This window comes from Podarcis gaigeae, assembly GCF_964106915.1.
Source record: "Podarcis gaigeae genome assembly, chromosome: 16".
NCBI classification, from domain to species: Eukaryota; Metazoa; Chordata; class Lepidosauria; order Squamata; family Lacertidae; genus Podarcis; species Podarcis gaigeae.
The window spans coordinates 10,896,587-10,919,127 of NC_139693.1; the positions used below are offsets into that span (position 1 = coordinate 10,896,587).

Here is a 22,541-nt window from a genome sequence, read left to right on the forward strand (position 1 = left end):
ACAACAACAACAACCCTGCGAGGTAGGTTAAACTGAAAGAGTGGCGGGGAAGGCAAGGCGCAAGATGGAAGGCTGAGGAGGGCGGGGACCCCAACCCTGTTCTCTCCGCGGTCCTCCCGCAATGCTCTAGCCCAGGAGTGCCAAGAAAATCTGGTATGGCAAGTAAGCCCTGTCCCGCACCATCAATCACACGACACACACACACGCACGCACGCGCGCCACTTGAATGGCAATGCTCAACTATTTTATTGGGGAGACCCCGGCCCCTTGGAGTTGGTTCCTATGCTCTAACCACTGCACCACCGCTGCCTTATTCCGACTGGAGCCCCACGAGGCTCCCTCGCTCCTCCTCCTCCTCTCCGGGCGCCTTCCCCCACCAGCGCAGCTCCGCCACGTGCTCCTTCTTCCTTGGGAGCCGAGCAGGGGACTCTCCCTCTTACCCCCCCCCCCACCAACCCAGGGGGAGAGCGGGACGCGCACCCTTCCTGGGGCATCTCCCTCCTCCCCGCCCGCCGTCCTTTTCCAACAGCAGCTCCTCCAGGTAGAAGCAGCCCCGCCAAGGAAACTCTCTTCGGTGGCGCCGCCCCGCTCCCTTCCCGCCGCCGCTTGCAGCTCCTCCTCCTCCTCGGCGAGGGCGCCTCGCTCTCCCTCTCCCGGCAGACGGCGGCGAAGGAGCAGGATGAAGGGGGCGTCGTCGCGGACCTCGCAGCAGCAGCAGCTCCTCTAGCCGCCTCCTCGCACCTTCCTCGCCTGCCGCTCTGCCCCATGGCGGAGTAGCTGCGCGCCCGCCTTTGCTGCCTTCGGGGCGGGGGGTGGGGGAGGGAGGAGGAGGTTGCCAAAGTGGGGGGAGGTCGCGGGCCGCCCCCTCCTTCGACAGCACCGCCGCTACTGGGACCACCACCGACGGCGCCCCCCCTCCGCCCCGCCATGGCCTTCACCTTTGCCGCCTTCTGCTACATGCTCACCCTGGTCCTCTGCGCTTCGCTCATCTTCTTCGTCATCTGGCATGTGAGTCGTCGGCTTCCCCCCACCCTGGAAGGGGGGACATGTGGGGTGGGGGGTGAAGAGCTGGGCTGGGTGTGTGGGGAGGGCTGTGGCGTGGGGGGATGTTCCAAGCGGGGCAGGATGGGGTGGGGGGCATTTATAGGCAACAGGAATGGGGTGGGAGGTTACAAGTAGGGCAGCAAGGGGGGCATTTAAATGCACCTGGGGGCTAAGGCAGATCCAAGCAGGGGGGGGGCTCTGTGACGGGCTGGGGGTGCATGGAGGGGAACATCTGGGGTACCCCAGGGTGGGGGGGGGGAGGAAGGAAGCAGGGTCTCTGGGGAGGGAATGAGGCAGTGGGGCTGCAAGTGCGGAATGAGCGGTTGGTTGGGATGTTGTCAAAAATGGGGGGAATAGTGGGGGAAATAGGGGTGGAGAGATCAGGAAACTGGAGGGGGGCATTGAGGGAGTAAATGGGATTAGGGAGGTGAGGGCAGGGGACTCCTCAATGGGACTCAAAGAAGGGGGCAGCAGCTGCCAAACTGTGTTGGGGGTGATATGAGACAGCAGAGTTTTCCAGTGGGGCAGGCAGTGGGGTGGGGGAGTAGGGAGGCAATTGGGGTGAGAGAGGGGTCAAGATGGGGCAATTAAAAGGGATAAGCAGTGGAGGGCTAGGGAATGGAATGGGGGGAGCACAGGCAGGCAGTGTGTTGGGGGGCGATAGATGGCAGTGGGGGGAGATTGGAGAAAGTGAAGATGGGGCTGGAGGAAACCCCATAGGGAGGCTTGGTGATGGGGAAGTTGGGAGCGCTCACCTCCAAAAGGGTTGGTGGTGGGGCAGTGATGTTTTCACCCAATTCCTGCTTGGCTACATGTCTTCTTCCCCAGTCCCTTGAACCCAGAGCCAGCCGTCTGCCGTCTGGAAGGAAGTAGAGGGGGGTTAAACTCCGTAAGGCTGTTGCCCAGTGGCTGTTGCCCAGAAGGTTTGGGGATGGGGGTGGCAGCAATTGCTTGATCTCAAATAGTGGGTGCTGGGGTCACAAAGCAAGGGGGGTAGATGGTTCAGGTGGGCAATAGCAAGGGGTCCTGGACAATGTGGTTAAAAGCCAAAGAAATAGCCCCCCCCCCAAATGTGGGGCACTGTGAACAGCTGCCTTATCTGCAAATCTGGTTTGTGGGTTTGCGGGACGGTTTGTGGGGTTTCTTTCTTGCTCCCTGCTGGAACGCGGGTGGGTTTCTGAAAAGAGGGGAGCATGTGGATGAGAAAACCGAACAGTGGGGGGGGGCATTTATTTGGATGGGTGGGGACAAGGTGTGGTAGGTAGAGATCCCTCTGCGTTTGGGGGTCCGTAAACATGGCACTAGAGATTTTCATGGGTTTGGAAGTCGGACAGGCGGCATCTTGTATGCCAGGAGCGAGTGTTTCTGTGCTACAAAATCCAGCATTATTTCTGGGCCTATTGGAGGAAATTGATACTCTTTTTTGGGGGGAGGGGGTGCTGTTACCGGGCAAAGAATCTCATTTAGGGGGACAGTGGGAGAAGATTTCAGAAGCCAGCAGATCCTACTTTCGCTCAATCCAGCCACTACCTGCTGTTTCTTTCCCCTTCCTTCATCTTCTTTGCTCTCCCTGTAGTTATTAAGGTATGGGGGTTTTTTTTGTGGCTGGGGAGAACTGCACCTCACACACGACTGCACCTCTGACTTGATATTGAACACCCTTCCTCTCAATTTTGCCCATTCCATTGTTATTTTTTTGTTAAAGAGGAAGAAGGAAGACAGTGGTGAGTAGGGTAGAAGAATTTTTTGGGATTGGTGGTGGTGGAATATACACTTTTTTTTTTCTTGTGGGGCTCAGTATCCTCGCCACCACCCCCTCCCCACACAGTTCTCCCTATTATTGCATTTTTCTCTGCCTGAAGAGTCGGACAGAAAATAGGGGAGGTTCGTATTAAAATAGCTTTGGTTATCTATCCGTTTGTATTCCTCATGTGCTTTTTTCTGGGACGACCTGACTCTCTGTCCTCTCTCTACCCCCCCCCCCGTTTTTTTGTTCCTTCCTTCCTTTTCTGTGACGCTTCCAGGAATCCCAGAAAAGAAAAGGGGGGGGGGAGAGGAACACACACACACACACACACACACACTTTCCTCCCTCTGTTCCATCCTTCCCCTCCTAATTTTGCTTTCCCCTCTCTCTCTCCCCCTCCCCACCCTCCATCCGTAACCAAGGAACCTGGCTCTGGTTGCCATGGAAACTACATATGTTTACAAAATGATGCTCCCTACTAATAATCCGGATGCTACTGTCTTTTAACCCCTTGGCTGCTGCAGCCCTGTGTCTCCCTCTCCCTTCTTCTGCTCGCTGGATGCGTTCTTCCCCCACCCACACACCCATGCACACCCACACACAAACACACCTTCGTTGGCATCGATAAGTCGGGGTGCGGGGTTGTTTATTATTAACAATGCGTTGAAAGGTTAGGGAATAGTTTGGGAAATGAGACTCACAAATGACAAGTCGTGGCAAGGAATCCTGATATGTGCGGTTTAGAACAGAGCGCCCTGCGGAAACCCTTCCACAGCTCTGGTGCATAAGACCACGTAGCACAGTCCGGTTACCTCCGTCAGGAGCTTCAAGCTTCATCAGTCATCTTATGCCCTACCAGAGTGGCCTGGGGATGGAGGCAGCCCCCAGGGGGTGTCTGCTTGCCATTGGGGCTGATTGGGCAGCAGGCAGGGAGCCCGCCAGCAGGTGGCGCCAGAGGCAATGGCAGGCAGAGCCAGCTGAGTCTAGTTTTGCCCCCCACCCTCCTCCTTCCTGCTGAATAATACAAGGGGCAACGCTGAGACTAAGGGGGGAGGAGGAGGAAGCTGACAGTCCAGGCCACCCTCTGGCTGTAAGAAAGAAGGTAGGCTGAGAGCAGGCTCAGGAAAGGGCCATAGCTGCTTTGCGGGGGATTAATAAACATTAACATGGGAGGGGAAAGGAAAGGGCCATAGCTTAGTGGTAGAGCACCTGTTTTGCATGCAAAATCCAGGTTTGATTCCCTACTTCTCCAGGTAGAAATGGGAGTATCCCTGCCCGAAACTCAGGAGAGCTGCTGCCAGTCAGTGTAGGCAATCCTGAACTATATGGATCAATGGTTGGCATGGTATATAATAAGGCAACTTCCTATGTTCGTACAGGAGGTGGGGCTGTGCCCCCTTTCGCCCTACCAGAGTAGCCTCCCTTCCGTCATGTTAAAGGGGACCCCTGACCATTAGGTCCAGTCGTGACCAACTCTGGGGTTGCGGCACTCATCTCGCTTTATTGGCCGAGGGAGCCGGCGTACAGCTTCCGGGTCATGTGGCCAGCATGACTAAGCCGCTTCTAGCGAACCAGAGCAGCGCATGGAAACGCCGTTTACCTTCCCGCCGGAGCGGTACCTATTTATCTATTTGCACTTTGACGTGCTTTCGAACTGCTAGTTTGGCAGGAGCAGGGACCGAGCAACGGGAGCTCACCCCGTCGTGGGGATTCGAACCGCCGACCTTCTGATCGGCAAGTCCTAGGCTCTGTGGTTTAACCCACAGCGCCACCCGCGTCCCGTTCCGTCATGTTAGGGGCTGCTTAAAGGTGGTCAGGATTTCGTTCTGTGCTTGTGTGCATGGAATTGTGTGGTGGGTGGGCAGTGATGTGGTTAGGTGATTTCAGATTCTGGACTAAATGTTCTTGTAAGAGGCTTGGTGTTCTCCTTAGATAAAAGTGGGGGTTATTTAATACACTTCAGAATGTGGTAAGCCCAGCCCACCCCCCAACCCCCCGCTGCATTTGAGAAGGCCTTCCACGACATCACCGGATTCTCTCAGATGAAATTACACCAAGTGCATCAGGTGTGCCGTCCCCAATATGGCATCCCAGTCCACCCTCCTCTCTGTCTTTGCCTCCTACGCTCAGGTATATTATGCACAGCTGATTGGCATCACTTTAAAGTCATAGCCAGGCTTAATTTGAAATGCAAAAGTGCAATCAAGCATGTTCAGAGCACCTTTGGTCCATCCGTCCATCCCCTCACTGAGGATGTTTGGAGAGGGAGCTTAACTCAGAACTGCGCTGTAGAAATTTCCTGTGCAAGATGTTTCAAGGGTAACTGAGCATGTGCAGAGTGCATTTGTTTTTTCCACCAAGGGAAGGCCTGTAGTGCAGCAGTAGAGCATCTGCTTTCAGGTCCCAGGTTCAAGCCACAGCCCATTCAGCTAGGGGTGGGAGAGCCCCCTGCCTGAAACCCCGGAGAGCTGCTGCCAGTCAGTGTAAACAGTACTGAGCTAGACAGACCAGTGTTTTGGCTCATTACAAAGCATCTCCGTCTGTTGCTAAGGGGGAGGGAGCAGAACTGCCCTCCATGCAGAACATCCCAGATTCAGTCACCGGCCTCTCCAGTGGAAAGATGACGAAGAAGACCTCTCTCTCTCTCTCTGCCTTAGAGAGCCACTGCCAGCCAGAGTTGGCAGTACTGGACTAGATGAAGCCTTAAGGCAACTTCCCGCGTTTCTAAGCAAGCAATTTCGTTCCTAATAGACAACAGGGGGCTGAAAGGTCACAGAATCTAACCTTGTATATAAGACACACCTCTCTGTTGTGTTCCATCCTGTGTTTGCCGATGAGACTGACAGGGCTTTTCGAACTTCAAGCCTTGTGTGATTTGTGTAAGCCAAATCAATTGTTTCCGCAGAACCGAAAGCATAAGGTGTGTTGGGTGTGTGGGGTTGCAACACAGGCGAGTCTTCTGACCAATTTATTCCTGGGACATTTATTCATTTAATATAACCCCCTTCCCCAGTTCTGCATGGAGCACAGGGCTGGCTTGCACGGTTCTCCCCACAACAGCCCTGCGAGGTAGATTAGGCTGATAGCCAGTGCTTGACTCCAAGGTCACCCCGTGAGCTTTGTTCATGGCTGAATGGGGGATTCGAACCCTGGTCCTGACCCGACACTCTACCCACTAACAGTGCACCAGCTCTCATCCCTGACCATTGGCTGTGCTGGTTGAGGCTGGTGCAGGTTCGAGTCCAGCCACATCCGAATGGCCACAGGTTCCCCAACCCAGACTATCCCACTCTCCCCCGACCCCCCGTTGAAGCAGGAACTGTTTGGAGCCTCGTGTGTGAAGCTGGGGATGACAGCTAGCTGGGCATGCAAAAGCTTTGAGGCTGACGACCTGCCGTCTCCGTTAAGAAAAATAGAAAAAGGACCTTTGAATTCTGGGATCAGTGGAACTGCTGGTCTGCCTCTCCTATGTGCGCCTATCTCTTTCCACCCATCTGCGATTACTGTGGAGGGACTCCATCTCAGAGTACACGATGTGCGAGGCTGGGTTTCTCATTTTGAGGAGCATCGGGTCGCGGTGACATGCCAGTTGCGGCAATCTGTGCCGTGGTCTGGGAATGAATTATAAAGCGGTGGCGGCAGCGGTGGTGGGCGCAGCCCTCTGCACGCTTCTTTACAATACATTTGCCTTAGACCCACCGGTAAGGGGGAGGCTTGGCGGACGTTGCAGGGGGAGAAACAAAAAAGCCATGTGCTCGGCTGGCTTGGTGTTGAGAGCAAGTGTCCTGTTTACCAGGCTGCGGGGGCTCTCCTTTTCCTCTCCATCCTTGCAAAGTCTGCCTCTCGGGATTTGCGAGCCCTGGGAGTCAAGCGAGTTGGCTCACCGCAAGCCACAGGGTCAGGGAAGACGACTCACATTCTCTGGTTCACTCCCAGAAAAGCCGGATTTCAGCTTCTGAAACAGAAAGCGAGGGCTGCTTCGCAGGCCAGATAAGGCAACAAAGGGGGGAGGCGGGGAAAGGATATCTGCTTATGGACGAGACACCCCCTCCTCAATCCAATTGGTACCCCCCCACACATGGGGCGTGTGTACACACCTTTGCCACTTCAAAAACACTTGCTTCCTTCACTCACACATTGAACTTTTAAGCCACGGAAGCAGTAATGGCTGCCTAGTAGCGTTCGCTGCCACCTTAAGCTCCTAGTCCTCATGAGTAGGTAGGGGAAATCCTTACGTTTCAAATACACATCATGCATTTGGAGCACATCCTGCCCGCCCTTGCCTCCCCCCCCAAAGGACCCTGGGAACTGGAGTTTGTTAAGGGGGTGCTGGGAACTGGAGCTCTGCGAGGGATGCAAACTACAGTTCCCGTGATTCTTGGGTGGGCGGAGGATGTGTTCTAAACGTCTTCCTTATTTGGGTAGCTTTGAAGCCTGCACTCTACAGTCGTTGCCAGAATATTTAAGGGTTTTTGCAGGTGTGCAGGTAGCTCACTAATCTGCATCTTTCCCCGTCAATCCCCGTTTTCTTTATTTCCATTTTTTACATTGTCTGCGGGAAGCAGGTTGAGGTGTGTTCTTTCCTCCTAGAAAGAGCCCCTCTGCTTGGGGTTCCTGCCAAGCCGCATTGCTGCTAGTGCCCATTGGGGTTGGTGGGGCAGAGGGCAGGGGAGCCCAAAAGGGGGCGGAGCCAGAGCTAGTGACAGGCGGAGTCCCTCCCTTTCTCTCCCTCCCTGTTGAGTTCTTCAAGGGGCAACACTGAGGAAGAGGAAGGTGACAGACAGTGCCCACCCTCTGGACAATGGGGCAAAAGATTCCTGCACTTTGTGGGGCAGGGGGGTCCCTTCCAAATCTCCAATTCTGTGATTCTAAGGGGGCAGGCAGGTGGGGGCTGGCCCAGGGCAGACTGAACGGACCGGCCCTTATGAACCAGCCTCCGCTGCCTGCAGGATGCTATAAGCTCAAACATTTTTGTTATTACAATATTTGTGTCTCACCTTTCCCTCAAGGCCCTCAAGGTGATAGGTATGGTTCTCACCCCTCCTAGTTATCCTTAGAGCGACCTTGTGAGGTAGGTTAGACTGAGAGATGGCGATTGGCCTAAGATCGTTTGGATATGTGGAAACTGGAACTCGGGACTCCCGGGTCCTAGTCCAGCATGTTTCCCCCACCTCTCTAGTTTTCAGTCTTCTACCCCCCCCCATGCTGTGAGTGATGAGGGTGCTTTGGGGTGTTTTGAGGATGTGTTGCCCCCGTTGTTTAAATATTTCTTTTCATTCCTTCAGTCCTCGAGGTTCCCTCCAGCATGCTGATATCTCTCCCTCTTATGTCTCAGCTCTGCAGATTTCTTTAAAAACCTTCTCTTCTTGGGTGTAGAAAGAAATATGAAAGGAAGAGTGAAATGTTTGTTTTTATTTTATTTAAGAAGCTTTATACATTACTTGATAGTAGTAAAACCTCCAAATGGGTCGCAAGCGGTGTTGAAATTATCAATAAAAAACAGTGAAAAGCAGGGGGAAATAATTAGAAGTAAAGGAGATTAAAACAGGTCATCAGCTGCCTGTCTGGAGAGGCTTAAGCAAAACTGCTTTAAGCAGGCACCAAAATTATTTGTTAGTGAATGTGATAAGTACAGTTTTGCAGGCCCATCTATCGTATGCAGGTATGCTTGCAATGGAACAACGTCAAACGTGGTGTGGTGGACTATTAGGAGTGTCTCTCCAGGACTTGGTAGGCCAAGTGCAAATCCATCTTCAGCCATGAACCATGCTGGGTAACCTTGCGGCTAGATCTCTCTCATCATCAACCTCATAGGATGGTTGGAAGAATTTAAAATAGAAGGGTAAATAAAAACGTAACGTAAGCAGATCCTTGGTGGCAAAGCCTGGTTTGTGCAAGACGTCTGCACCTGAAACAATACACAAGCTAGCCATGGTTCCAAGGTATCCAGTTTCAACACATAGAGTCACAGAATGGCAGAGCTGGAAGGGACCCCCAAGGGTCATCTAGTCCAACCCACTTCAATGCAGGAATCTCAGCTAAAGCATCCCTGGCAGATGGCCACCCAACCTCTGCTTAAAAACCTCCACGGAAGGAGAGTCCAGGTAGGTCTGGGGATGCCCATTGCGGTGGAAGCGATGGCCTGAGTCTGTATAAGACGGCTTCCTATGTTCTGTTGTGGAAGGGCCATGCGTGGCTCAGGGGTGGAGCATCTGCTTTGCATGCAGAAGGTCCCGGGTTCAATCCTCAGCTTCTCCAGGTAGGCATGGGAATGCCTCTTGTACGAAACCCTGGAGATCCACGGCTAGTCTTAGAGACAATTCTGAGCTAGATGGAGCCGTGGTCTGATTCAGGAACACAGGAAGCTCTGTTTATCCTGTGTTCTCATCTTCCACGAAGGTGTTCTGCGTGGTATGTGGTGTGTAGGGTTTCTCGCCTGTCTCCCATTTAACTGTCCTGGGCCCATCTTTCCCAGTACGTGTACCCAGAAGCTCCAGAACAGCTCTTGTTCACATTTTAAAACAAGACTCCCTATTTATTCCAGAAATTTATTGGCTGCCCCCCCCCACCCCGCAAAGACCACCATTCCATTTACCGCATAGTAGCATAGTAAACAACATAGTGTCATGAACGCAGCATGATGTCCGTAAAACAACGTTTAAAAAACAAAACAAAAATTGTTGCACCAATACAATTCACCATAAGCAATTCATCTATAAGCAGTTGTGCCAAGCCATGCATCAGGCCAGCCCAGTGATAAACTCCTCAGTGTGGCCCCCGCGAAACGCAAGTTGTCTAATAACATAAATTATCATCTATGCTCAGGTGCAACTAAAAACATACGGCATATTTAGCGCCACCAGCAGCAGTTTGAAAAATAGGGTTTTAGAAAGCCAGCAGCCGCAAGACCAAAAGCACAAAGGGTGTTCAAAGTGTGTATGCCTGAACACAATAAGAGCTCTGGCTGGCAAGCAAGACTCCGACAATTTCTTTGAAACTTGGCACCCTTTTTTTTGGGGGGGGGTAACGTTCTCTGCTGGAAATCCCAACGTATTATTAATTTCTGTTCCACGGAGGGGGGAAACAATCTGGTGGGATTTGTTTATTTGTTGTTTTGAAAAACCAGTAAATCTTGAAAAACCAAAATGTGCAAACCTAGTTCTAAACACATAACGGCAGACCCTCTGTCGGCTCTCACTTGGGGGCTTTTCCCATGTGGGATAATTTCCTGCAGCAGTTGGGGGCAGTGGGTCAGGCCCATGGCAGCCTCTTGCTTTGCCACTCTTACGTGCCAGGCTGTGTAAACAGCTGCCCCATCTCACTTGACAGAAGGGTCTGCTTTGCCGAAAGGGTGTTTTAAAATAGAGCCTCTGTGTGTGTGTGTGTGTGTGTGTGTGTGTGTATGTACTTGCGCGATGGGTAGCAAATCGATGTTGGAATGATCTTGTGAACGTGCCCTTGGAGAGCTCCTTGCCCGCTGGGTATGGTTTTAACTCGCTGGGTCCCCTCAATTGGCAGCTGTTGTTGCCCTGGCAACCAACCGTACCTCCCAGGTCTGTGCGGTTGAGGTGAAAAAGACTCTGCTGTATTTATTTCCCCCCCCCCATCCCCTTCTCCATCATCTTCCCCCCTCCTTCCCCATTGGGGGCAGGTTCTCGTCTCAGTGGGAACAGGGGGGAGCTGTGCTTCTACGGGGGCGGATGGAAGTAGAACAGCAAGTGAGCTCCCAGGCCTTTGATATCCGTTCTCACTGTGGGGCGGGGGGGGGGGGGAGAGAGAGGAACAGCTTAGACTGAAAGTAATGATACGTGGGGCACACGTCGCCCCCGGTTTTGGTTGCTTTGGCTCCAGATTTCTCAGCGGTGAGGTGATAAGGGGACGACAGAGAGAGAGAGGCTTCTTTGCGAGGAAAGAGCAAGGGCTTGTGGGGGGGAAATGCCAGGTATCTAGGCACATTTGTGTGCCCGGATGCTGAAAAACCAGTGGCAGAGATGACGGGTGACATCTTTTCAAGAAAGAAATGTCAAAGGGGTTTTGGGTTGTGCAACTGTGGCAGCCCGGAGAGGCAGGAGGTGGAATGGCTGCCTCAGAAATTCATAATAAAACTCGCTCCTGGGGTCGTCATACGCGAAAGGGGAATCGTGCGTAGAACTGCTCATGAAAGTGTGAGGTCATTCATGGGTTGTTTGCGTCAATTTTATTCATGGAACTGTAGAGTCGGAAGAGACCCCTGTGGTCATCTAGTCCAACCCCCTGCAATGCAGGTATCGCAGCTCAACGATTCCTGGCAGGTGGCTGCCCAAACTCCGCTTAGAAATCTCCAAGGAAGGAGAGTCCTCCATCTTATGAGGGAGTCCGTTCCACCGTCAAACAGTTCTAACCATCAGGAAGTTTTTCCTAATGTTTAGTCGGACACACTTGCCTTCACAAAAGAGCTCTGGGCGGTGTCCATGGGTGTCTCCCCCCTCCAAAAGAATTCTATACTAATATCATCCTTGTGAGGTAGGTCAGGCTGAGAGGTCAAGAAGGCCCTGCGTTCATTCCCAGCATCTCCAGGTAGGACTGGGAGAGACCCCTGCCTGAAGCTTTGGAGAGCAGCTGCCAGCCAGTGTTGACCAGGGGTGGGGAACTTAAAGACCAAGGGCCACATTCTGTCCTCCCAGCCTCTCTGTCCAGCACTCTGGACTTTCCCCAGGTCACAACACCTCAGTGGTGTAGCATGGGTTGCTGGCATCTGGGGCAGGGCAAGTGTTGTGCTCCACCCCCAGTGGAGGGGGAACGGTGCCCACTTCCATCAGGCTCCTTGCCCACTGCCTCCATCCACCTGCTCACTAGACCAACCCTCCTGCTGCCTCAGCTGCCAGGGCTCAGTGCCTGTTGTGGAGGCACCCCCTAAAAAACATGCGCCGAGGGCACCCCCCCCACTTTGCCTCTGCAACACCTTTCCAGCCCTGCTTCGTACCCTCTTTGAGGACTGTGTCCTTGAACTGTAATAAAACGTCCTGCTTGCCTGGATGAAGAGCAGTGGGTGAGAGTGTTTAGAAACCACTGGTTTCCCCCTGGCTGCAGCTTTAAAGGTAAAGAGACCCCTGACCATTTGGTCCAGTTGTGGCCGAATCTGGGGTTGCGGCGCTCATCTTGTTTTATAGGCCGAGGGAGCCGGCGTACAGCTTCCGGGTCATGTGGCCAGCAGGACTAAGCCGTTTCTGGCGAACCAGAGCAGCGCACGGAAACGCCGTTTACCTTCCTGCCGGATCGGAACCTATTTCTCTACTTGCACTTTGATGTGCTTTCAAACTGCTAGGTTGGCAGGAGCAGGGACTGAGCAACGGGAGCTCACCCCGTCACAGGGATTCGAACCACCAACCTTCTGATCGGCAAGTCCTAGGCTCTGTGGTTTAACCCACAGCGCCACCCGTGTCTCGGCTGCAGCTTAGCCTGCTATAAAAAAAATGGAAAGCGTGGCACCTGTTGCTCTGCCCATAACTGACGGGCAGGCCCAGGGGGGTGCCCCACGAGGCAATGCAGGTCTTGGCCTGACAAGATGTCCCCCACCTCTGAGGCCCCTTCTGCACTGTGCATTTGAAGGAGAACCATGGCACTTTAATCAAACATTCTCCCAGAGAATTCTGGGAATTGGGGGGGTGCTGAGAGCTGCCCCCTATTCTCTTCCCAGCTGTTAAACTACTCTGTGAACTGCAGCTCTGCGAGGGGCATAGGGGTCTCCCAACACACACACACCAGGATTCTTGGGGGGGGGGGGCAGAAAGCCATTGCTGTTCAAAGTGGTGCTTTAAATGCATACTTCAAATGCATACATTGACAAAATTGAGCTAGATGAGCCAGTTTTCAGACGTGGCACGAGCCATCTTTGTAGGGTGGGTGGCCTAAGAAAGCCAGAAGTGTCTGGCAGCTGGATCAGGCCCATCTCGCCCAACGTCCTGCTCTCACGGTGTCCCACTAGATGCTCCACCTGGAAGCTTGCAGGCAGGACCCCTGAACACAGCCATCGCTCTCTCTCACCCCTTGCAATTCGCAGCGACTGGTCTTCCAATATTGGGGGTGGTGCACAGTGGGGAGGCTGGTGACGTGTTTCAGAGTTTGTTATGGAATCCTGATTAGTCTGCACAACTGAGCGAATATGCTTAGCTTAGCTGCAGAGGAAAGGGGAGGAAAAATAAGATAATTTCTGCCCAGGGCTTCGTTTGAGTGAGGGCTCATGGGCATTCTCTTCAAGGTCTGGTTTGGTTCTACCCCTCCCTTTTAATGTAAGTTCCTGAAGCATGTGAAATAATCATGCTTTATGAGCTTAGGGACTTTGTTGTCCATGAAGTGCAGCGACCTGAGATGGCCTTTTAAAAAGGACTTGGACAACTTTGCAGAATCAACTGCTTTTGGCAGTGATTAGAGGAGAATGGAGCCTCTCCTCACCTTCAGAGGTGTGATGGAGATAATAATCTTGCCCCTCCAGCTTGCCAGATTACCAGATGTTGGGATCAACCACAATAGCAAGCAGGAGAGGAAGGCGGCTGCGTTGATTAACCCTCCCCTCCCCAAGCGTGACTTCCCACTGACACCCAGTGTTAGAAATTTGGATATATAAAGGTAAAGGTAAAGGGACCCCTGACCATTAGGTCCAGTCGCGGACAACTCTGGGGTTGCGGTGCTCATCTCGCTTTATTGGCCGAAAGAGCCGGCGTACAGCTTCCGGGTCATGTGGCCAGCATGACTAAGCTGCTTCTGGCGAACAAGAGCAGCGCACGGAAACGCCGGTTACCTTCCCACCAGAGTGGTACCTATTTATCTACTTGCACTTCACGTGCTTTCGAACTGCTAGGTTGGCAGGAGCAGGGACCGAGCAACGGGAGCTCACCCCGTCGCAGGGATTCGAACTGCCGACCTTCTGATCGGCAAGTCCTAGGCACTTGTGGTTTAACCCACAGCGCCACCCGTGTCCTTTTGAATATATAAGCTAGGTGCCAAATAGCTCCTTAAACCAAGGGTTGCAGTCGCCGAAACGGAATGCCTCATTGCCATTTGGGGGCCAGACGACTTAAAAGTCATATTTTTCAATGTGACTTTTTGGTTCCTGAAATTCATTCCGATTGTGCAGATAAAATATAACTGACAGAATTCTGCAGGATGTGTTGCTATAGTGTGTGAAAGCAGTCCAGATCCAAGGATCCCCAGACAGGAAACTCCAGATATTGGAGAGGGGCATCTTCACTTGACTGATAGCAAGTTACAAAATGTGCCTGGTGAATTTTGAACGAATTTTGACACCCCATCCCTGGATTGCCTATTGTTGTTGTTGTTGTTTAGTTATTTAGTCGTGTCCGACTCTTCGTGACCCCATGGACCAGAGCACGCCAGGCACTCCTGTCTCCCACTGCCTCCCGCAGTTTTAGCCTCAGCTTCAGGATCTGTCCTTCCAGTGAGCACTCAGGGCTGATTTCCTTCAGAATGGAGAGGTTTGATCTTCTTGCAGTCCATGGGACTCTCAAGAGTCTCCTCCAGCACCAGAATTCAAAAGCATCAATTCTTCGGCGATCAGCCTTCTTTATGGTCCAGCTCTCACTTCCATACATCACTACTGGGAAAACCATAGGTTGAACTATATGGACCTTTGTTGGCAAGGGGATGTCTCTGCTTTTTAAGATGCTGTCTAGGTTTGCCATTGCTTTTCTCCCAAGGGAGAATGCCTATTAGGCTTGTGGAAAAGTTTCATGGGCATCTACTGTATAGAATTTTTTGGGGGGGAGCCTAATTGTTGCACAGGGAGGGAAGCTACGAACCATACCTGGCTCCTGGGAAGCAGGTTTTGCACCCCGAGCTATTTGTATAACATAGGAAGTTTCCTTCTGCTGAGTGAGACCATGGGTCCATCTAGTGCAGTGCTTCCTACACTGACTGGCAGTGGCTTTCCGGGGTTTCAGGCAAGGGGTCTTTTTCAGCCGTTCCTGGAGATGCCAGCATCGAACCAGGGACCTTCTGCATACAGGTGCAGTAAGCTATGGCCCTTCCCATAAGGTGATGGCAAGCACCTTTCTCTGCACTGCCAGGCCCCTTCCAGGCATCCATTCTTATTTTTCATTCATGATGGTTTGTGCTCCTGATGGTATCAGGGCAGTTATAAGCCACATTTCCACAGTATTTGTATCTTGGACAAGGGCACCTCCGTCAACTCACAGAAATCTCCGGAGTAATCTACTGAGACAATGAACGTGACATTACCTAATGCCTGTGATTGATCTCAATTTTTACGTGTGATTTGTTAAATAAATCACCTCTCTGCGAATGATACATATCTGCACAGGGAATGAATGGGGAATAGGAGGTTCTTTTGAGCCAGGCGGTTTATCTGTCTTTATTGCCGAGGCTTTATAAATAAAGACTATTACAAAGCAACATTTATCCTTGTGGAAGTTTTGGGTGTCTGTGAATATTTTGGTTTAAAATCAGTGTCTATCCTGTAACTTCCTGCACCGCAAATGTTCTGCAGGTTGTGTTTCTTTGCCCCACTTTTGTTGTGCCGCAGTAGCCTCTCTAGACAACAGTGTTGTGGTAGCGTTGAGGAACTGCCACAGAACAACAGATGGAATAAATCAACCACTAGTGTGTTGTTGAGCTCCCGCTGCTCGGTCCCTGCTCCTGCCAACCTAAGCGGTTCGAAAGCACGTGAAGTGCAAGTAGATAAATAGGTACCGCTCCAGCGGGAAGGTAAACGGAGTTTCCGTGCGCTGCTCTGGTTTGCCAGAAGTGGCTTAGTCATGCTGGCCACATGACCAGCTGTACGCCAGCTCCCTCGGTCAATAAAGCGAGATGAGCGCCGCAACCCCAGAGTCATCCATGACTGGACCTAATGGTCAGGGGTCCCTTTACCTCTACTTTTAGTGTGTTGTTGTGTCAACAGAATTATACCTGCAATAAAACCACAGTGTGGAGGGGCCCTCTGTCAGAACTGATAGTACACGGCAGAGAGGGGGCTCTCCGAGGTTTGGGGTGGGAGGCGTGGCCTGGGAGGGGCCGCCACAGAGAACAGCCCTCTAAGCTGTGGGATTCCCTCGCCCGGCACCCCCACAGTACAAATTTGGGTGAATTCTGAAGACGGACCTCTGTTCTCAGGACCCACCCTGCTCCAGCGACTGCCAACTGTTCTTGTTTTTGAAATAACCTTTATTAAATAATAATTATTGCATGTTGAACGGGGGGGGGGTGACAAGCTAAGGAGGTTTCTCCCCCAAAATCAAGCAGTATATAAATTTTACGAAATACATAAACACCCCACTCTTTCCCACCCACCCCAGCCTGAAGACATTTCTCAGCTCAAAAGAGAAATATCAATAGTTGACAAAGGAGTGGGCATGCAAAGGGTCCAAACGTTGTTAATATTGATACAAAGGAAAATGTTAGCACAACCATATATTACGGAATGAGGCAGGTACAGTTTGTCTTGTAGCGTCTCTGTGGGTGAATGGGCAGTCTCTCAGGGGTTTTTGCCCTCTAGCTACACAAAGTTTTTGCGTCAGTTTTTCGGGAAGTGCTATGTCCCAAATTACATTATACCATTTTTGGTACTATTTTTACATTTAAACCCTTTGCGTCTTTCCAGTTCCTTGCTGTCGATATTATTCTTGCTGCCACTAATAAGTCACCAATTAAATGTTTATATAATGACCTTTTGGTTGCCTCCTCTGTCATTTGTTTTGGCTGTTTTTAATAGTGAATCTTAAATTGTTTGTAAACCTGCCCTGGGACCTGCTGGAGAAGGGCAGGCAATAAATTTATGATTGATAACAATTCTGAGCCTGGTCTCCTAAGGCAGCTTCTGAGCGTTCTCCCATTCCGGTAACAGATGGGGGAGCTGTCCATGGTCCTGAATTTTCAGATGCAGCCGGAGCTCAAGTGATTTCCTGCTCTTAGTTCATCCTCCGACGGAGGTAGAAGACTACGACATAAAATCAGTGGGTGGTATCCAGCTAAATTCTACTCAGAGTAGACCCCTTGGAAGTAATGCACCCAAGTCAGTCATCTTGATTAATTTCAGTGGGTCTACTCTGAGTAGGACTAACATTGGATACAACCCATTTAATCTGAACATAGAATTGTAGACTTGGAAGGGGTTATTTATTTATTTATTTGTTATTTATTTAATTTATATACCACCCTATACCTGGGGGGGCTCAGGGCGGTTATCTAGTCCAACCCCCTGAAATGCAGGAATCTTTTGCCCAATGTGGGGTTCAAACCCATGATCCTGAGATTCAGAGTCTGATGCTCAATGGACTGAACTATTTAGCATGTAAAGGTAAAGGGGCCCCTGACCATTAGGTCCAGTCGTGGCCGACTCTGGGGTTGCGGCGCTCATCTCGCTTTATTGGCCGAGGGAGCCGGCGTACAGCTTCCGGGTCATGTGGCCAGCATGACTAAGCCGCTTCTGGCGAACCAGAGCAGCGCATGGAAACACCGTTTACCTTCCCGCTGGAGCGGTACCTATTTATCTACTTGCACTTTGACGTGCTTTCGAACTGCTAGGTTGGCAGGAGCAGGGACCGAGCAACGGGAGCTCACCCCGTCGCGGGGATTCGAACCACCGACCTTCCAATCAGCAAGCCCCAGGCTCTGTGGTTTAGACCACAGCGCGACCCGTGTCCCTGATTTAGCATGTAGTCAGTGTTAAAATGGGCCAGTGACTACATAATGATTGGGGGGGGGTTGACTGATGCCCTGCTTTCCCTGGAGTCCGGGCGGGGGGTGGGGGTGGAGAGAGCTTCCTTTTGGCATCCTGCTCTGATTTCTGGATACACCAGAGCTATTCCTTTTTGGTGGGATCAGCATTTCTTTGCTGACTTCCGCTGTCTGCTTGTCTCAGACCATCATTTGTCTGTCTGGGTTTCTTGGTTTGCTGCATTTCTGTCTTCTCCCTCCAATAATGTCGCTGACTCTGTGTGTGATGGCGAAGGGGACTCATATCAAATTATCCTGACAACAACCTGTGAGGTAGGCTTCAGTGGAGACAAAGCAATTCAGCCAAAGCGCTGGTGAGCTTTTGTCCCTGAGCAGGGATTTAGATCTGCATCCTCTGGGTTGTCTCCAAATGAGTTCTACTTGGGAGTAGACCCATTGAAATTAATGGACATAACATAGCCCTGTTTATTAATTTCAATAGGTCTACTTTGAGTACGAGTTAGACTGGATACGGCCTTCTGTGCCCAAACCCAGCATTCAAAACTGCTAAACTGTGTTGACTGGAGAACCTGTTATAATCTGTAGCTTATATATATTTTTATGCAAGAGCTAATTTATTTTATTGGATTGATTGGTTTGTCTTTCAAAGCGTACATCCTGCCTTTTTGCACCAGGTGCACTCAGAGTGGCTCACTGTGTAAACACCTTAACAGGGTACGAGAAATAAAGAATTAACTCCTGCTTTTCCTTTATAGCCGTGGTCCCTGCTTTTATCCCACAACAACCCTGTGAGGTAGGCTAGGCTGAGCAATAATAACTGGCCCAAGGCCAGCTTCGTGACTGCCTATTTGAACCGAGCAATTGCATCCAATCTTGTGTGCACCAGGTTCCCCGTCCTGCAACTGGAGTTCCTCTCCCCATGCCCCGTCAAGATCCGCACTGAGGGTCCTCCAGCTCCTCTGGAGCAGATCTTGAGGGGAGGGAATGTGCAGGGGAGAGGAAGGGAGGTTTCTGTTGCACAAGCAGAGGTCTGAGAGTGGATTTAGGCAGAAGGAATGAAAGGGAAATGTGTGTGTGAGAGAGGAATGTGTTTGTGAGTTATGATGTGCCTGGTCTCTCCTCACACCTAACGCTTCTTTTCCACACCCAAATCCATAACTGTGTTTTCTTCCATCTCTCACACATATTTTCAGTCAACACCCTCCTATTCAAAGTTTCCTCACAGCATGTCTCTCTCTCTCTCATATATACATACACACACATACACACACACACATGCATGCACATATAAATATACACACATACATATACACGTACTGTATATATGCGCACACACCATATTTTTCACTGTACTGTGGTACCTCGGGTTACATATGCTTCAGGTTACAGACTCCACTAACCCAGAAATAGTACCTCGGGTTAAGAACTTTGCTTCAGGATAAGAACAGAAATCGTGCAATGGCGGCAAGCAGGAGGCCCCATTAGCTAAAGTGGTGCCTCAGGTTAAGAACAGTTTCAGGTTAAGAACGGACCTCTCAAATGAAATAAGTACTTAACCCAAGGTACCACTGTATAAGACAAGGTTATATTCTTAAAAAAGTATGCTAAAAATTCGGGATCATCTTATACACGGATATTAGAGAGGTAACTGCTGCGAGCAGGAGATTGTCAGCGCTGTTTTTGCGGGGAATTGGTGGGTATATCAAGGTCTGCCGGCTGCTGCTGCCTGCTGCGATTGGCTGTGGCGATCCTGCTGGTGAGCGATGTTCGGCAACCCCCTCCTCCAAAAAAGCTCAACAAGTCTGGGCAAACCCCCCCCCCCATTTTCTCAATTTGGAGTCCCAAAAAGAGTCTTATACACAGGGGTGTGTTATACACAGAAAAATACGGTGTGTGTGTGTGTGTGTATGCATACAGTTATTTTTTTCACTCAGAGACACACTACCGTCACTTCTTCAGATAGGTGCAGGGAAAGGCAGTGTGTGTGAACAGACACAGGTTGGGTTGAGAAAGAGGAAAAGAGAGGTGTATGTAAGAATTATATGGGGTGCAAATGTGAAGGAAAAGGAGGAGAACGGGAGGCCAGGGCACCTCCATTTTGGTGTGCCCACTTGTGTAAAAACAGTTGAAGTAGCTCATTCGGCAGAGCATGAGACTGAAGGGTTTGATCCCCAACTTGGGCAAAATATTCCTGCCTCTCTGTAGGGTTGGGCTCCACAATTCTGTGTGAGAACGTGAGGAGACAGTGTTGTGGCTGGCGAAGAGGGAGCTGTCTGAGAGAAAATGGTGCGAGTGAATCACAGAAATGGCGAGTGTGCCGGGAAACTCTGAATGCGACGCTCCGACCATTGCCCCATGCTGCTCCTTCTCGCTGGAATGCAGAGAGCCGCTTAAAGGTTCTGCCAGCACCACCACTGCTCCTTTTCGACGCCTGCATGCCTGTGGGGAGGGGGCTCTCTCTATCTCTTGCAAATTGTTTGTTAAAAATATTCCATTAAATTCAAAACCGAAAATGTTGTCTTATTAGAAGGCGTCGATGAAGTGAAGGCACTCTCTTTAAGCGTCTCATCGCTCCCAATTGATTTCTCCTTCTAAACTCTGCAGCTTAAGAAAATTTATCTCATTAAGAATAGTATACCATATCAAAAAAATAAAAATAGAAAATAGGATCAAGAATGCATGGCAATAGCTCCAAACGAAATTCTTCAGCTGGTGAGGTCTTGGGGAAAATATTTCTTCTTTTAGGAATAAATCCTTAAAAACAAAACAAAAAAACCTGCTTCTAATATTACAGATGCAACGTGATTGTTCTTAAATCCCCCATATCAAAAAGAATGATAGAGGAAATCGTATTAATAATCAGTATAAACCATATATTTTTGGCACTGTTCTCCTGTGGCTGGAACTGTACTTTTGTTTTATTATTTAGCTTTTGGAGGTTTTTTTTTATTTTTATGCAGCTTTTGAGCAACAATAAAACGTATTTACTTGTGAGGAGTGCCTTATCTCTGCATTGCAGGGGGTTGGACTAGATGGCCCTTTCGTTCCCCTTCCAACTCTGCAATTCTACGATTCTATCCCGTATGTACTGATGTGATCACTTCAATCTGCAGACTTTGTCCTTCTTCAGGAGTCATACAATGATCATTCCGTGTTTATACGGAGTTTTTTCTTAAGTGTGGCCTGTCCTTTGGAACTCACTGCTGATTGACCCCATCCCCTTTAGACTTTTGTGGGAAATGTTTCTATTTCAGCAGAGTCTATCCAAACATGTGATTTGGTTACATCTGTTTTTCAATTTGTTTCAAATGTTTTTAACAGTATTTTAAACATTTCAGTTATTTTATTTCATTGTTATTCTTTCTTTTTTATCACTGCCCTATCGTTAAGCGCGTTTGCCACCCTGGTATCTTTTTGGGAGATAGGATAAATAAACAGATAGACAGATATTTTAAAAATAACTTATGAATAACATAAGAAGCATCGGGCGTTAAGGGACCAGGATAGGAAAAATACAAGAACACAACACAAAAGTTCTTTTCTTTCAATGACAATAAGGCAAAAGAACTATGGGGTTGAATATTGTCTTAAAATTTATCGTTCTACCACATCAGAAAAATACTCCATCGCTCTCTAAACTCATCTGGCTGTTGATCTTCAGACCTGCTTTCGTAGTATGTCAATTTAGGTAGCTATAGTCTGTATTAAAAAAAAAAAACACCAAAAAATTTGGTGCCGTGTTCCCCACTCCTAAAGCTGGTCACTCTACTATTCCCAGCAGCAATGATAAGAAGGAAAACCATTTCCAAAACATCACCAAGGATTAAACCTTTTAGATTAACATATTTGGGTTTCGTGGCAATTTGGGCTTCAAAATTCAAGGTTTGATTAGAAACACAATTGGTTTTTCCCTGCCATAGAACATATTGACACACAATCTAATACTATGCTGATTAGCATCCCTTCTGGCTTGTGGATTCTTTAATCCAGGGATGGGAAATTTGGGAAACCTTCAGAAGCTGTTGGACTTCAACGCCCATCAGCCCCAGCCAGCACACCCAGTGGTCGGGGATGATGGGAGTTGGAGTCCCACACTCTCTGGGAGGGCCACAGTTTCCCTGATTTAATCTACCCTTCCGATTCTCACATTCCTCCGCACTCAATGCAAAGGGTGCGCATTGCGTAAATCCTCCTCTTGCCGTTGCCTTTTAGACAAAGACGTTTACTATAGCCTTATTATACAGAGCCCCAAGCCATTGGCCCACCTATCTCAGTGTTGCCTACACTGGCTGGCAGCAGCTCTTCAGGACTTCAGGGGACTCTCCAACCCCCCCCCCCGAGATGCTGGGGATTGAACCCGGAACTTCTACATGCAGGGCAGATGCTCAGCCACAACCCTTCTTCTGTCTTCCTGCCATCCAAATACAGTGGTACCTCGGGTTAAGAACTTAATTCGTTCTGGAGATCCGTTCTTAATCTGAAGCTGTTCTTAACCTGAGGTACCACTTTAGCTAATGGGGCCTCCCACTACCGCCGCACGATTTCTGTTCTCACCCTGAAGCAAAGTTCTTAACCTGAGGTACTATTTCTGGGTTAGTGGAGTCTGTAACCTGAAGCATCTGTAACCTGAGGTACCACTGTACATCTTTTTAACTGCAGTCCCCAGGACTTTGACCACCTCATCCTCTTAAATTCCCTCCCCCCAAACTACACAGCAAAAATCTTCCACTATTATTATTATTATTATTATTATTATTATTATTATAAAATAAACCCACTTCAATCTCTTGCTTACCCTTATCTAGGGTTTGGGATGGAGGGGTGGGGAATCTGATTCAGCTTGCATTTAGCAGGCGGCCCTTCCTAATTTCTGAAACAATAAACGAACCGGAGAACAGCCGTCCTTTGGGATTTGCACATCTCCAAATTCTGCAGCTGTATGGCCTCCAGGCATGTAAAGCGTACGAAAGCACACATATTAGGGTAACGTGTGCGTATAAATCCATACATTAATGAAAATGACATATAGAAAACAAGACTCTAGGTTGAAAGGCACAGCGTA

The 22,541-nt window shown here is 50.0% G+C and overlaps 1 protein-coding gene across 2 annotated transcripts in view; it reads left to right on the plus strand.

The window, feature by feature from the left end:
* Positions 1-614: 614 nt before the first annotated feature.
* The window catches only part of CNIH2 (cornichon family AMPA receptor auxiliary protein 2), a 124,305-nt gene continuing 102,378 nt past the window's right edge, over positions 615-22,541 (plus strand). For both annotated transcript variants that reach the window (XR_014558684.1, XM_083716167.1), the window contains exon 1: positions 615-1,008. Coding sequence is in view for 1 of the 2 variants with exons in the window: in XM_083716167.1 (XP_083572293.1) it covers positions 928-1,008 (81 nt within the window). In the remaining variant the exon portion in view is untranslated. The remainder of the gene's footprint in view (positions 1,009-22,541) is intronic.